The sequence below is a fragment of the Borostomias antarcticus genome (assembly GCF_949987555.1).
Source record: "Borostomias antarcticus genome assembly, chromosome: 10".
In the NCBI taxonomy this organism is placed as follows: domain Eukaryota; kingdom Metazoa; phylum Chordata; class Actinopteri; order Stomiiformes; family Stomiidae; genus Borostomias; species Borostomias antarcticus.
The window spans coordinates 23,993,446-24,005,945 of NC_140243.1; the positions used below are offsets into that span (position 1 = coordinate 23,993,446).

At 46.0% G+C, this 12,500-nt stretch overlaps 2 protein-coding genes across 2 annotated transcripts in view; both read left to right on the forward strand.

Moving 5' to 3' along the window:
* The window catches only part of mrs2 (magnesium transporter MRS2), an 8,664-nt gene extending 8,075 nt beyond the window's left edge, over positions 1-589 (forward strand). Inside the window, exon 11 of the mRNA XM_084443778.1 lies at positions 1-589. This exon is cut by the window's left edge and continues 163 nt beyond it. The gene's annotated coding sequence lies outside the window, so the exon portion shown is untranslated.
* Positions 590-1,978: 1,389 nt separating this feature from the next.
* Positions 1,979-12,500, forward strand: part of LOC311314309 (syndecan-2-like) — a gene marked incomplete at its 3' end in the record, with an annotated part of 16,411 nt that continues 5,889 nt past the window's right edge. The window contains exon 1 of the mRNA XM_084444648.1: positions 1,979-2,230. Within this exon, the coding sequence (XP_084300774.1) occupies positions 2,171-2,230 (60 nt within the window). The 5' untranslated portion in view covers positions 1,979-2,170. The remainder of the gene's footprint in view (positions 2,231-12,500) is intronic.

The window sequence follows — 12,500 nt, forward strand, 5'->3', positions numbered from 1 at the left end:
GTTGTGATGTTTACTGTGGATGTACAGTGGGGATTTTGTTATCATACTTTTATAATTGTAAACTTACTGATAGCACAACTGTACCTCAACCTTCATATACAGTAAGGATGAACACATGAAAAGCCATGTTATTTTTAAAAGTCCAAACAACACTCCTCTCCATCCTGACAGTAACACATTCTGGGCTTTGTCTTCATATCATGCATCTTCAGCCTCCTCTTGGTAAACTCATTGTTCAATTCACTGACATATTTCCTCAGAAGAGAACTGGCTTTGGCTTCATTTTCCATCCTCAGGTCCAGCATAATAAACGTGTGCGTGTGTGTGCGTGCGTGCGTGTGGTGTAAAGGGTGTGTGTGTGTGTGTGTGTTTCTGTCATCTACAGATGAAGTCACAGAGTAAAAATCATCAATAGTTTCATTTCAATTCTTATTTACTGTACGAGAGGGAAACATTTTAATGTATTACTGTAAATTGCTTTATTTGTGATTGTCATTGTAAAGGAAAATATTGGCCAATCTCTGATGGTCTTTGTAATTCTGGAATGTGAAAAAATTAAAAAGGTTTGCGCTCTTGGGCTGTGAGAGAGGTGCAGGTGCATAAGGCCAGGAAAGGTATTGTGTAAATTGAAGGAGGCGGCCCACACACTGCTCAAAAATGAGGAGGCATTGAGAAAAGGTGACAGTCATCATTTCACATTATGGAGTAAAGCAATATTTTGATTGCATCTCAATGCCTCATTTTTGAGCAGTTTGTGGGCCACCTCCTTCAATTACATTAATTCTGTAATGTGAAATGTGTCTAGTCTGAGTTTAAATGAATCTGGTCTGTCCTGCCTTATTAAGGCCTGCATGTTATGTTTTAAGCACCTCATGTACAGTATATTATACAGTCTGGATGAACAGAAACAGAAAGGTTTTGCCTTATTATTATGGTACAAGAACTGGCTGCACTTTAGACTAAATGTTGTCTACTAAGACTTGAAAGCTTAGTAGTCTCGCTGGTAGCACGTGTGACTGGTTGCCCTGTATCCTGCTTCAACCCCAAGGCAGTTCTGACGGATCTGGGATTTGTTTGAATGTTAACTATGTGGTAACGTCCCAGCTAGCCAATCAGTGGGCAGGATCTTCTCATTCAGATCTGAGCGTGATGCGCTGGAATGGAATGCATTCCTTGTTACTCAAGAAACATCCTTCACCTACAGTCACTATCAGATGCTTTCACTCAAAGTTTTACTGTGTTCACTTAAGCGTTTTACTGTGTTAACACTGGAGGAGAGGCTGTGTTTTGGAATAGTTGATCACCTCAGATGAACCTCCGACCCAGAACCGATCCTTATAAGGTGAACAATATCCATTGATGTATAACCACACTTTCATGAATATTATTGAATAAATATTCAATTGCAGGGGCATGGGTTGTGTTGCATTATATTTGTAAGTTACTAATGTACAGGAACAATGATCGCTATTCTCCAATAGGGGGAAGCAAAGTGTAGTGAGTAGCCTATAGGCTACCTTAGCCTATACTACTGCGAAGTGGTATCGCCTCATGTTCATCACAGAGATGTTGAAATTAAGTTATTGGACATGTCAGGGATCAGTATTTGACTGGTTTGCCTTACTGTGTGCAAATATTGGCTTTTATTGGGTGTTAATGTTTTTGTGTTTTTGTCTTATGGTCTCAACAACAAGTTCAATGAATACCGTCATTACTTATTAAAAAATCATCAAATTATAGGGTGCATTATCAGTGGAGAATTGTCTGTTATTCATTGCTTAAATTTAGGTCATTTTCAGAAACTGACCTGATTTCTGTGATCAAGATCAAGACTTCAAACTGAGATTTCCCATTCGCTGGTTTGTTTTTTTCTGTTCTTGAATCATGCCTTCTGAGCGCATCAGTTTTTTGCGTAATGGCCTCGCTATAGGACTCACCTCAGTAGAAAAGTAGGCCTACTAAGAGGAAGGAACTTACGTGGAGTGGAGAGGAACATCACGAATAGGCTATATAAGATCGGGATACCAACGTTTTGGGATAATTCGATTGACAGGAATTGTTTGCGGTCTTCATACAAGCGTGAAAGAGCGACAGATTTGTAGTTGCCTAAATTGTACGCGCGTTTTACATTTCTTTTCCCTACAAGTCAACATCACCACTCGAGGGAATTATGAGGAATATTTGGATGCTGCTCATCGTCGGGGTGGCGACGAGTTTTCTGAGTGAAAGGGTGAGTATAGGCAGTTCATCCAAATCCAACATATTACTCCCTAGAATGCGCTTTCGTCAACGTAGCCGATGATTCAGCGGCCCGAGTTAATGTTCAGGAGTTCATTTCAGGATCTACAGTTTTGTCTTCCCCTGTTTATCCATATCCTTTTACATTATTTTTTACAGTCACCTAAATCTTTTATTACATAATTCACAATTACTTTTCACCATATCCTTTAATAAATAGGCTACTCTTATGCATGTGTTGTCTTTGACACATCATTTTTTAGAGTGTAGAAAGAATGATAAGGTCTACCAGTTATATGAGAAAAGTGACCTTGATACCAGACTTATATAATTCATACTGCCTGACAGGCATCCATTGATATCTGTGTTATTGTTGTCCTCCTGCACTATACCTGCATCACCTGGAAGGATCAGAATAGACTGGCACTGGGGCACCACCGCTTTAAGACAACAATTCAGCACATACAGTAGGATTCATAATAATATTCTATTATGTAAACATGGAATCTCACTCAGCACAGTGCTGTTGTAGCACTCGTGGTTCGGAACCACACACCTGTGATAAGCCCTAATATAGGCTAACCTAATGGAACTCTTAACACTGACCCTACCTTAGACTTGTAAGCTCAAATGGCATGTTTGGACTAAAAGGATGTCTTCCTAGGCTAGACTTTTTTTGGGGGGGGGGGGGGGCAGAGGGGCCAGTGTCTTGGAGTGGCACACTAAAAAAGCTTTGAAAATATTCGAATGCCCGGGGCTTGTCAGGGGGGGTGATGGTAACAGTGGGGTGCCCTTGGTAGTAGATCTTAGAACTCAAGACACATGGATAGGTTCAGTCAGTGCCAACCAGGTACACTGCATCACAGTAGGTCTATAATGTGCTGCTAACCAGCCTATGCATCATCCCGTCTCAACCTGTCTGTTTATGTAACAAAAACAATGAAGGAGGAGGTCATCGACTCTACAGCTTCCTTCCTCCCTGTGCGAGCAGATGGGATACCTCTGCTATTTAAGCAGCTGGCAAGTTCATTACGAGGCACTAGGCTTGGCACAGTGCTGCCGTGCCTGGCTGGATCCTTCTAGTCTGCTGGAGCTGCTTGAGCAGTCATGATGTTAGCAGCAGACACTCTGTGTGGGATACTGATGGATTACTTTGCGCTCAGTCGGTAATAGAATTACAGTACTCAGATTCAGGATAACCACTTGTTTTCACAGACACAGATCAACCCCACTTCCACTGATGACTCAAAACTGTACACTAAGAAAATTAGCATGTAGAGTACAACAACATACTGTAATTGAGTGGGTCCCTGTAGCACTACTGCCTAGGTTGATCTGCTATGACTGTATCCAGTACATTTTGTCTGTGATGTGGAGTCACTTCAGAGTCGGCCGCGTGTCCATCAGTCTGTGAGTGCCGGCCGGTCCAGACGCTCCTTCACTCATCTGGTCTGGACTTCCTGATAAACACCAGCTCAGCCTACAGCCGTGCCACGGACTGGAAACTCCCCACCACCTCTGTACTCTGTGTGTGTGTGTGTGTGTGTGTGTGTGTGTGTGTGTGTGTGTGTGTGTGTGTGTGTGTGTGTGTGTGTGTGTGTGTGTGCGCGTGCACGCGTGTGCGTGCTTGCGTGTGTGTGTGTTAAAAGGGGGGGTGAGAGGAGAAGTTACAGTGTTGTTTGGATAACACTCAGGCTGGAGGTAAACTGAGATGACATCGTGTCATAACATCCCCTGAGGGTTGCTTCTCCGAGGGGCTACGGCAGGAAGTTCCCCACCGAGCACCTCGATGTTCTGGAACTGGGCTCCTGACAGATGGGTAGCACCTGGATCTTGTTGCGAGCTGTGGTTGGCTCACACCACAGCTCTATAAACCAGTCATGAACTCTCCTGAGCGGGAGAAAGTATGTCATGAAGTATAAGACCGTCAAACTCATTTCTTTTTTTTCGGCACTGGAAAACGGCAGTGCGGAACAATTTATGAACCGACTCTGCCTACATTCCTTCTCTGGGTTAATTAGCTGAGCGAATGGAAAGAGGTGGGGAAGTCCTGGAGGCTGGTGGTTGGGGGGGGGGGGTTGAGCGAGTAGGCAGAAAGACCACCAACACGCAGCGTACTGAGAGGCCGGCCCTGACAGCCAGCCAGACGGATAGGTGGATAGGTAGACAGCCAGACGAGAGTTCGGTTGGCACAGGCAGGTGGAAAGGCTCAATCCTTTTACCCACAGTGTGGTCCGTGGAGTACCAGCTCAGTGGCCTTGTGGTTAGAGTGTCCGCCCTGAGATTGGGAGGTTGGGGGTTCGATCACCGGCCGAGTTATAGCAAAGACTATTAAAAAAAATGGCGCCCAATGCCTCCATGCTTGGCACTCAGCATCAAGGGTTGGATTGGAGGTAAGTCGCTGCAACATACTGTACTAGCATCATGGGGGTGTACTTGTACGTATGTCAAGCTGCCTCACACTAAGGAATCAGGGTATAGGCTCCTGCTCCACTCGTTATCAAGGCTACTTACTTACATACTTACTTACTTACCTACTTACTTACTTACTTATGGTCCATTGAGTAGGAGAGAGAGTAAGGATATGGTAATCCTGGTCCTGTTGTGGGAATGTGAGCCTGGAGTCAGCCCTAGATCAGGTCTGCCCTAAAGGAGGACAAGGATACAGTACTGAACATTGTGTTCAGACCTGTACAGGGATGTTGAAGCATCAGTGAATGCGTTGGAAGCTATGAATGAAACACTACGGGTCCGTTATGACTCACAGGAAGCTACTGTATCAATCAATCAATCAATCAATCAATCAATCAATCAAAGCTTTATTTGTATAGCCCATTTCATACCCAGAGGCAACACAATGCGCTTTACAGAGAACAAGGGAGGTGGGCATACGACCCACCTCTACATATTCCAGAGGGAAGCAAAAAAAACAGGTATCTCCTGGGGGCTAAGAACGGCTAAGAACATTTATAGAGCAATAAATTACATTAAAATACATTTTCAGAGCAAGAAAGGCTAAGAGCATCAGGTCCAGGCCTAAGCCGGATGTGGACTGATGTGTGTCTGTGTGTATGTGTATGTGTGTGTGTGTGTGTGTGTGTGTTAACTAAATACTACGACATCCACAGCTGACACGGAGGTATCTATCAGACTCAGGGTGGTCTGCGGGCGACTGTGGGGCATCCACTGGACCTGGTTAGAAGGTAGGAGGGAGAGAGAGAGGCACTAGGGGAGGCAGAAAACGGTATAGGCTTGAAGATGAGCTGGCGGTTTCATACAGTACCTCGTTGGAAAGACAAACGCCTACAATAGAACAGGAAGCTCTGGTTCCCACTTCCTGTCCTAGTTTGTCAGGCGAAGATCATGCTAGGGGGATTTATCGGTCTATGCACGTCTGTAGGCGAGCAGTTATGCAACAGTCAGCATCGTTGCTTCTCACCGCGGAAATCGCCTGCAGTTCATGGAAGGGACGCGTCGTGTCTGGGCACGTCAGCTGACTATCAAGAGCAGGATCTGCATGTCTTCCATCGGACGTGGGTCTCCCTCAAGCCGCCGTGAGTCAAAGAGACCTATGATACATTCCAGAAATGGCGGAGGTATAAAGAAAAATGTCAGGGGTCCTGATTTCACCTTCCCAGGTTCATAGAGGTCGAACCGCGACGGCGACACGCCATCTTCCTCCCCCTCTGCCGTCCGCCTCGCTCTCTGCCCTACATAAGTCCACTCTGGACTTCACTCAGTATCTCCACAGGGACGGGGACCAGATGTTCCATGATGGCAGCTGACTGTACTGTTCTGTGTCTAATGAACACAGTAACCACCCCCCCATGTGTGTTATGTGACGCAAGCTGACATGCTGTTTACCCGAGCTGACAGTCGGTCAGAATGGCCCTCTGTTGACCGTCCGATGATAAATGTGACCCCCCCCCCCCCAAAGCCTTGCGTAACAAGCCCCCATATACAGCCCCAGAGCTGTTAGGAAAACAAAGCCGCCCTCTCCAGATGTTTTTGCGCTGTGTGTGTGTGTTGTGTATATGCTGCAGATGTGTGTTAGATGTGCGTTCTTTCATGCTCACGCTGAAACCAAACATCAGTCAGAGATGGAGGTGGAGAGGTGGCTGGATGTACGGTGTAGAGACGAGAGGCGGTGGAGGTCTGTAGACCACACTGAGCCTGATGCTCAGAAACGCTGGCTAGGCTGTCCTTGGTACGGGAATCTTTGCTACCGAGTGAATTCTGAAAGCAGTAACTAGAGCCGGGGTACGTTTCATTGGAAAACCAACAGGGCTGTAGCGGAATAGTCCGAACCGGCGTCCTCTGCGGGCCTAGACCTCCGAGGAGACGTGACCCAAATGAACGCCACGTGACCGTGTCTCACCCGTAGAAGTAGAACTACACCCTCGGTGGAACAATGTGGGTTTGAGTTGAGCCTCTCTGTCTGTGAGAGGTAGACTCTCTGTCTGGATGGGCATGGCGGCCGTAGAGGAGTGGTTCTGAGGGAGCAGCCTGTCCCACACGTGTAACGCAGCGGACGGTAGGGTGGAGCGGTAAACGTAAACATGGTAAACATGTTACGGGGTGTGTTTAGACGAGGCTGAGCTGTATGGCCCATGACCAGGGGAGCTGAGGGGGACAGCAGGGAGATTCTTTGTACAGTACAAACCCAGGCTATTGGGAGTCAGTGAGTTTCCACCGTAGCTACGTTTAGGGGACGGTTAGGGTACGTTTAGGGGACGTTTAGGGTACATTTAGGGATTCTTGGGTGTTAGAGCTTAAGTACAGCCTTGGATTCCCAAACACGCCTGAAGACAAATCCTAGACTAAATCACACTTAGAAAATGAAGAGTGCAGTTTCTAGTTTGGAATTACAGTATAGGGATAGGTAGAGTCAGGGAATTACAGTATGGGGATAGGTAGACTCAGGGAATTACAGTATGGGGATAGGTAGAGTCAGGGAATTACAGTATGGGGATAGGTAGAGTCAGGGAATTACAGTATGGGGATAGGTAGACTCAGGGAATTACAGTATGGGGATAGGTAGACTCAGGGAATTACAGTATGGGGATAGGTATAGTCAGGGAATTACAGTATGGAGATAGGTAGAGTCAGGGAATTACAGTATGGGGATGGGTAGACTCAGGGCACTGGGGACTAGCCTGTGGGCACAGTATGTAATACAGTGATTATATAGTGAGAGTGAATGATTAAAGTGATTTATTTGACAGTCTAGTGTTGCCGTCATCTCTAATCCAGGACATGATGCTCTTCCCTTTTCTCATTAAAGGAGTAGTAAAGGGAAAAATCATGTTTAGCCCTGTGTTAAGGTTACTTATGATCATATACAATGGTTCAGATCAAAAAGTTGACAAAACTAGCACTTTTGAGAAAGTCTGATAATTGCTCTACCACCGTTTAGGTCATACAATGGATGTGGGTGGGCATCTTGAAAAATCATTAAAAAAAAACATGTTAAACTCTCAATTTCAAAGACAAGAAACTCACTGAGGTGTTAGTTGGCGTTCTGACATATAATAAAGTAAGATTCTAGTTCATCTGGAAAGGCTTTTTTAAATATTTAGTATAGAACTATTTAGTCGAAGCATATACGTGTGTAAACTTCTGCAAACTAGGGAGCCTAGCAACATAAACAATAACAATAGCTACCGTAAGTAGTTCCGCTTCCTGAATCCCCTCTGCGGATTGATCTACACATCTACAACGGTCGCGTCAATGGATTTCATAAAATGATCAATAAAACCCTACAGGATTCATACATTGCGGCAAATTTGATGTCAGAACACCAACGGACACCAATTACCCCCTCGGTGAGCTTCTTGTCTTTGAAATTGAGAGTTTAACATGTTTCTGAATGATTTTTCAAGGTGTCCACCGACATCCATTGTATGACCAAAACGGTGGTAGAGAACTTATCAGACTTTCTCAAAAGTGCTAGTTTTGTCAACTTTTTGATCTGAACCATTGTATATGATCATAAGTCACCTTAAAACAGGGCTAAACATGATTTTTCCTTTACTATTCCTTTAAAACAGGGCTAAACATGATTTTTCCCTTAGCTCCTTTAACTACTCCTTTAACTGCTAATGGTGGCAGTTGCTCATTACTGTACATGTACTGTTTTAACCCAGTTGAGCATAGCAGGCAGGTGCAGGTGTGTCATTAGAGACAGTGAGCTATCTGAAGCTTGTCTCTACCCCTCAGGTGTGTGTGTGTGTGTGAGAGAGAGAGAGTGTGAGAGAGAGAGAGAGAGTGTGTGTGTGTGTGTGTTGTGTGTGTGTGCGCACACACTTCTGTTCACACATGTGCATCCATGTGTGTCTCAGTATGCATACGGTGAGGCATGTGAATACATGTCTGTGCGGGCATGCATACTCGTGTGTGTGTGTGTGTGTGTGTGTGTGTGTGTGTGTGCGCGTGCGTGCATGCGTGTGTGTTGGTAGCATCAGTTCAGTCTGAAGGCAGAGGATGGTTGGCCTGAAACCCTGAGCCAGAGCGTGGGACCTCGTAAGGGAACTGGTGAAAGTCTATAATTACCCCAGGGTCTGACTGAGACAGTAATTGCCCAGTAATCCCATGTTATGAAGGGCTGTGATGGACAGACTCCACCACCAATCAGCTGCTGGGAACTCTGAGGAACCAGGAAAACATGGAAAGTCATTCCGGGACTAAAAAAGATTTAGTGTAGGAATGTTTTTGTTGTGTTCAATTTAAAACATAAAATAAAGAAAATGAAGGCTGCAAAGTGTATTTGCTCAAATCCATTTATTATAGAAAAACAAGTGTTCATCAGAGAATCATTCCTCTCTACAAAGAGTTCAATGAGTTAAAGTGTCAATCTAGAACTTTTCAAAAAGTTCATAAAGACCATAACTTAGAATGTCCATCCTGGTGCAGGAGACCAGATTGGAGCGGCCGTGATTGCTGATAGAGGCGTGAGTGTCAGTTCCAAACTACATGAAAATAATATCTTCATTCGTCAGGCAATGAACACAGCACTCGGGAGGCGGCGACGCCGAAACACACACACACGCGCACACGCACACACACGCACACGAATGACAGGAGCGTCCACTGATTAAATTCTTCTCCTGATCTTAACCCATCCCACCATCCTTCTGCCGAGGGCGGCCGGGAGCAGACAGTAGGCGCAGGCATGAGCGACCACGGGGAGAACATGCACACAGAAAGACCCGGGAGATGTCCCCATGCGGGAATCGAACCCAGGACCTTCTCGCTGTGAGGCTACGGTATATAACGCACCGAGCCACCATGCCACCCATGAGGAATTTGGGGTTCTTGCTCAAGGACACTTCGGTACACTGAGCTGGGATGGAGCCGGAGACCTTCCGATCCCTGGCCGGCCGCTCTACTTCCCGAGCTGCCTCTCCTCTCTGGTGGACCGACCACTGCTGTGTGAGGTAAAACACCTCACTATCTGTGTGAGGTAAAACACCTCACTATCTGTGTGAGGTAAAACACCTCACTATCTGTGTGAGGTAAAACACCTCACTATCTGTGTGAGGTAAAACGCCTCACTATCTGTGTGAGGTAAAACGCCTCACTATCTGTGAGGTAAAATGCCTCACTATCTGTGTGAGGTAAAACGCCTCACTATCTGTGTGAGGTAAAACGCCTCACTATCTGTGTGTGGTAAAACGCCTCACTATCTGTGTGTGGTAAAACGCCTCACTATCTGTGTGAGGTAAAACGCCTCACTATCTGTGTGAGGTAAAACACCTCACTATCTGTGTGTGGTAAAACGCCTCACTCTCTGTGTGAGGTAAAACGCCTCACTATCTGTGTGAGGTAAAACGCCTCACTATCTGTGTGTGGTAAAACGCCTCACTCTCTGTGTGAGGTAAAACGCCTCACTATCTGTGTGTGGTAAAACGCCTCACTCTCTGTGTGAGGTAAAACGCCTCACTATCTGTGTGCCGCTTAGGGTTAATGCTGGAAAGGTGGTGCCAGGGAGAACTCATGGCGGCCCGTACATTACAATGAAAGTTGCTCGCCCAGCGCATATGGCAAGTTTATACAAATCCTTCTTCGAGGTCCACAGCACATGCACAATAGAGTTGTTCTTGGCCCCGCCTCCCTTTTTCCCATAGACATGCATGGGGAAAGAAACAGCTGCTAAACTCCAGCTCTTGTTGGCTTCAAAGGAAAATGTAACCACTGATTTAAAACTTAATTCTAAGAGTTATTTTCGACTTTGAGTGATACCCCGAAAAACTTTATGGAATCCGGACAGCTGTTTCTTTTCCCATGTATGTCTATGGGAAAAGATGGCGTCACGGCGTCACGTGACTTGCAATACCGAGCTTGGCCACTACGCCAACATCGCCTCACAGCCCAGGGCTGCGTTTCCCAGAGGCATCGTAGCGCTACGTTTATCTTACGGCGTTCACCGTAGCGCTACAATGCCTCTGGGAAACGCATCCCAGAACTGTTCCTGGGGGCTTGGGTTGTGCAGAAACCATAGGTTTTGAGGTACGTTTTCTCTCGATTGGTGGGCGTGTCAGAGATGTTACCCAATCAGCAGTGACGTGAATAAACCTCGCTGTATTAAAGAGGCAGTGCGCACAATGGATCCAACTAAAACAACACAGAGGGTGTTCAGCACACAACCATTCCCAGTTAAACGTTTCGCTACATTTTGTGGGTTTCAATGCTGCCCCGGCTCTTAAGCCAGTATACAGTACTTGTTGTTTAACGACCCATACTTGTAGACTATCACATATTTTCGCGGCATGTTAATTTCTGAGGACGTACACAGCCAACCGCAGTAAATGATCCACAGGTACTCAGGAGACGCGTGGTAGACATCTTTTGTACACATACGTGTAGTAAACAAGTTTAACGCGGGCTTTTGAACCCTCACAACTGCAAATGAGAAGGCTCTCATGATTGGGGGGTTGTCTGAATCTTTATTGTACTACGTCAGTCGGCAATAACAGACATTTATCTATAATATTAATAAACGTCTGTTATTGCCGACTGACGTAGTACATTGAGATTGCCACTTAAAAAATAGCCTGTGACTACCCAGTTGAATTATTCAGTGTTCATCTGCGAAAAAAAATTCCTGCTGCAATGGGATGGTAGGTTGTCAGCTCTCTGTAGGTGTCTCTGTAGGTCTCTCTGTAGGTCGGTTGTCAGCTCTCTGTAGGTCTCTCTGTAGGTCAGTTGTCAGCTCTCTGTAGGTGTCTCTGTAGGTCTCTCTGTAGGTCGGTTGTCAGTTCTTTGTAGGTCTCTCTGTAGGTCGGTTGTCAGCTCTCTGTAGGTGTCTCTGTAGGTCTCTCTGTAGGTCAGTTGTCAGCTCTCTGTAGGTCTCTGTAGGTCAGTTGTCAGCTCTCTGTAGGTGTCTCTGTAGGTCTCTCTGTAGGTCAGTTGTCAGCTCTCTGTAGGTCTCTCTGTAGGTCAGTTGTCAGCTCTCTGTAGGTGTCTCTGTAGGTCTCTCTGTAGGTCAGTTGTCAGCTCTCTGTAGGTCTCTCTGTAGGTCAGTTGTCAGCTCTCTGTAGGTGTCTCTGTAGGTCTCTCTGTAGGTCAGTTGTCAGCTCTCTGTAGGTGTCTCTCTGTAGGTCGGTTGTCAGCTCTCTGTAGGTGTCTCTGTAGGTCGGTTGTCAGCTCTCTGTAGGTGTCTCTGTAGGTCGGTTGTCAGCTCTCTGTAGGTGTCTCTGTAGGTCTCTCTGTAGGTCAGTTGTCAGCTCTCTGTAGGTCTCTCTGTAGGTCAGTTGTCAGCTCTCTGTAGGTGTCTCTGTAGGTCTCTCTGTAGGTCAGTTGTCAGCTCTCTGTAGGTGTCTCTGTAGGTCTCTCTGTAGGTCAGTTGTCAGCTCTCTGTAGGTCTCTCTGTAGGTCAGTTGTCAGCTCTCTGTAGGTGTCTCTGTAGGTCTCTCTGTAGGTCAGTTGTCAGCTCTCTGTAGGTCTCTCTGTAGGTCTCTCTGTAGGTCAGTTGTCAGCTCTCTGTAGGTGTCTCTGTAGGTCTCTCTGTAGGTCAGTTGTCAGCTCTCTGTAGGCTTTATAGCATCTTCTTTTCTCCTAGCAGAAGATTCTCTTGATCTTGTCTCACCAGCTTCCTAATATTGGCATAGCAGTGCAGTGTGTGGGCTTTAGACTGAGCCAGAGACATGTCTGCATGGGACATAGTGATCTTGGATAATGGTCAGATCCCTGACACAAACACACACACACACACACACACACACACACACACACACACACACACACACACACACAAAAAGTCG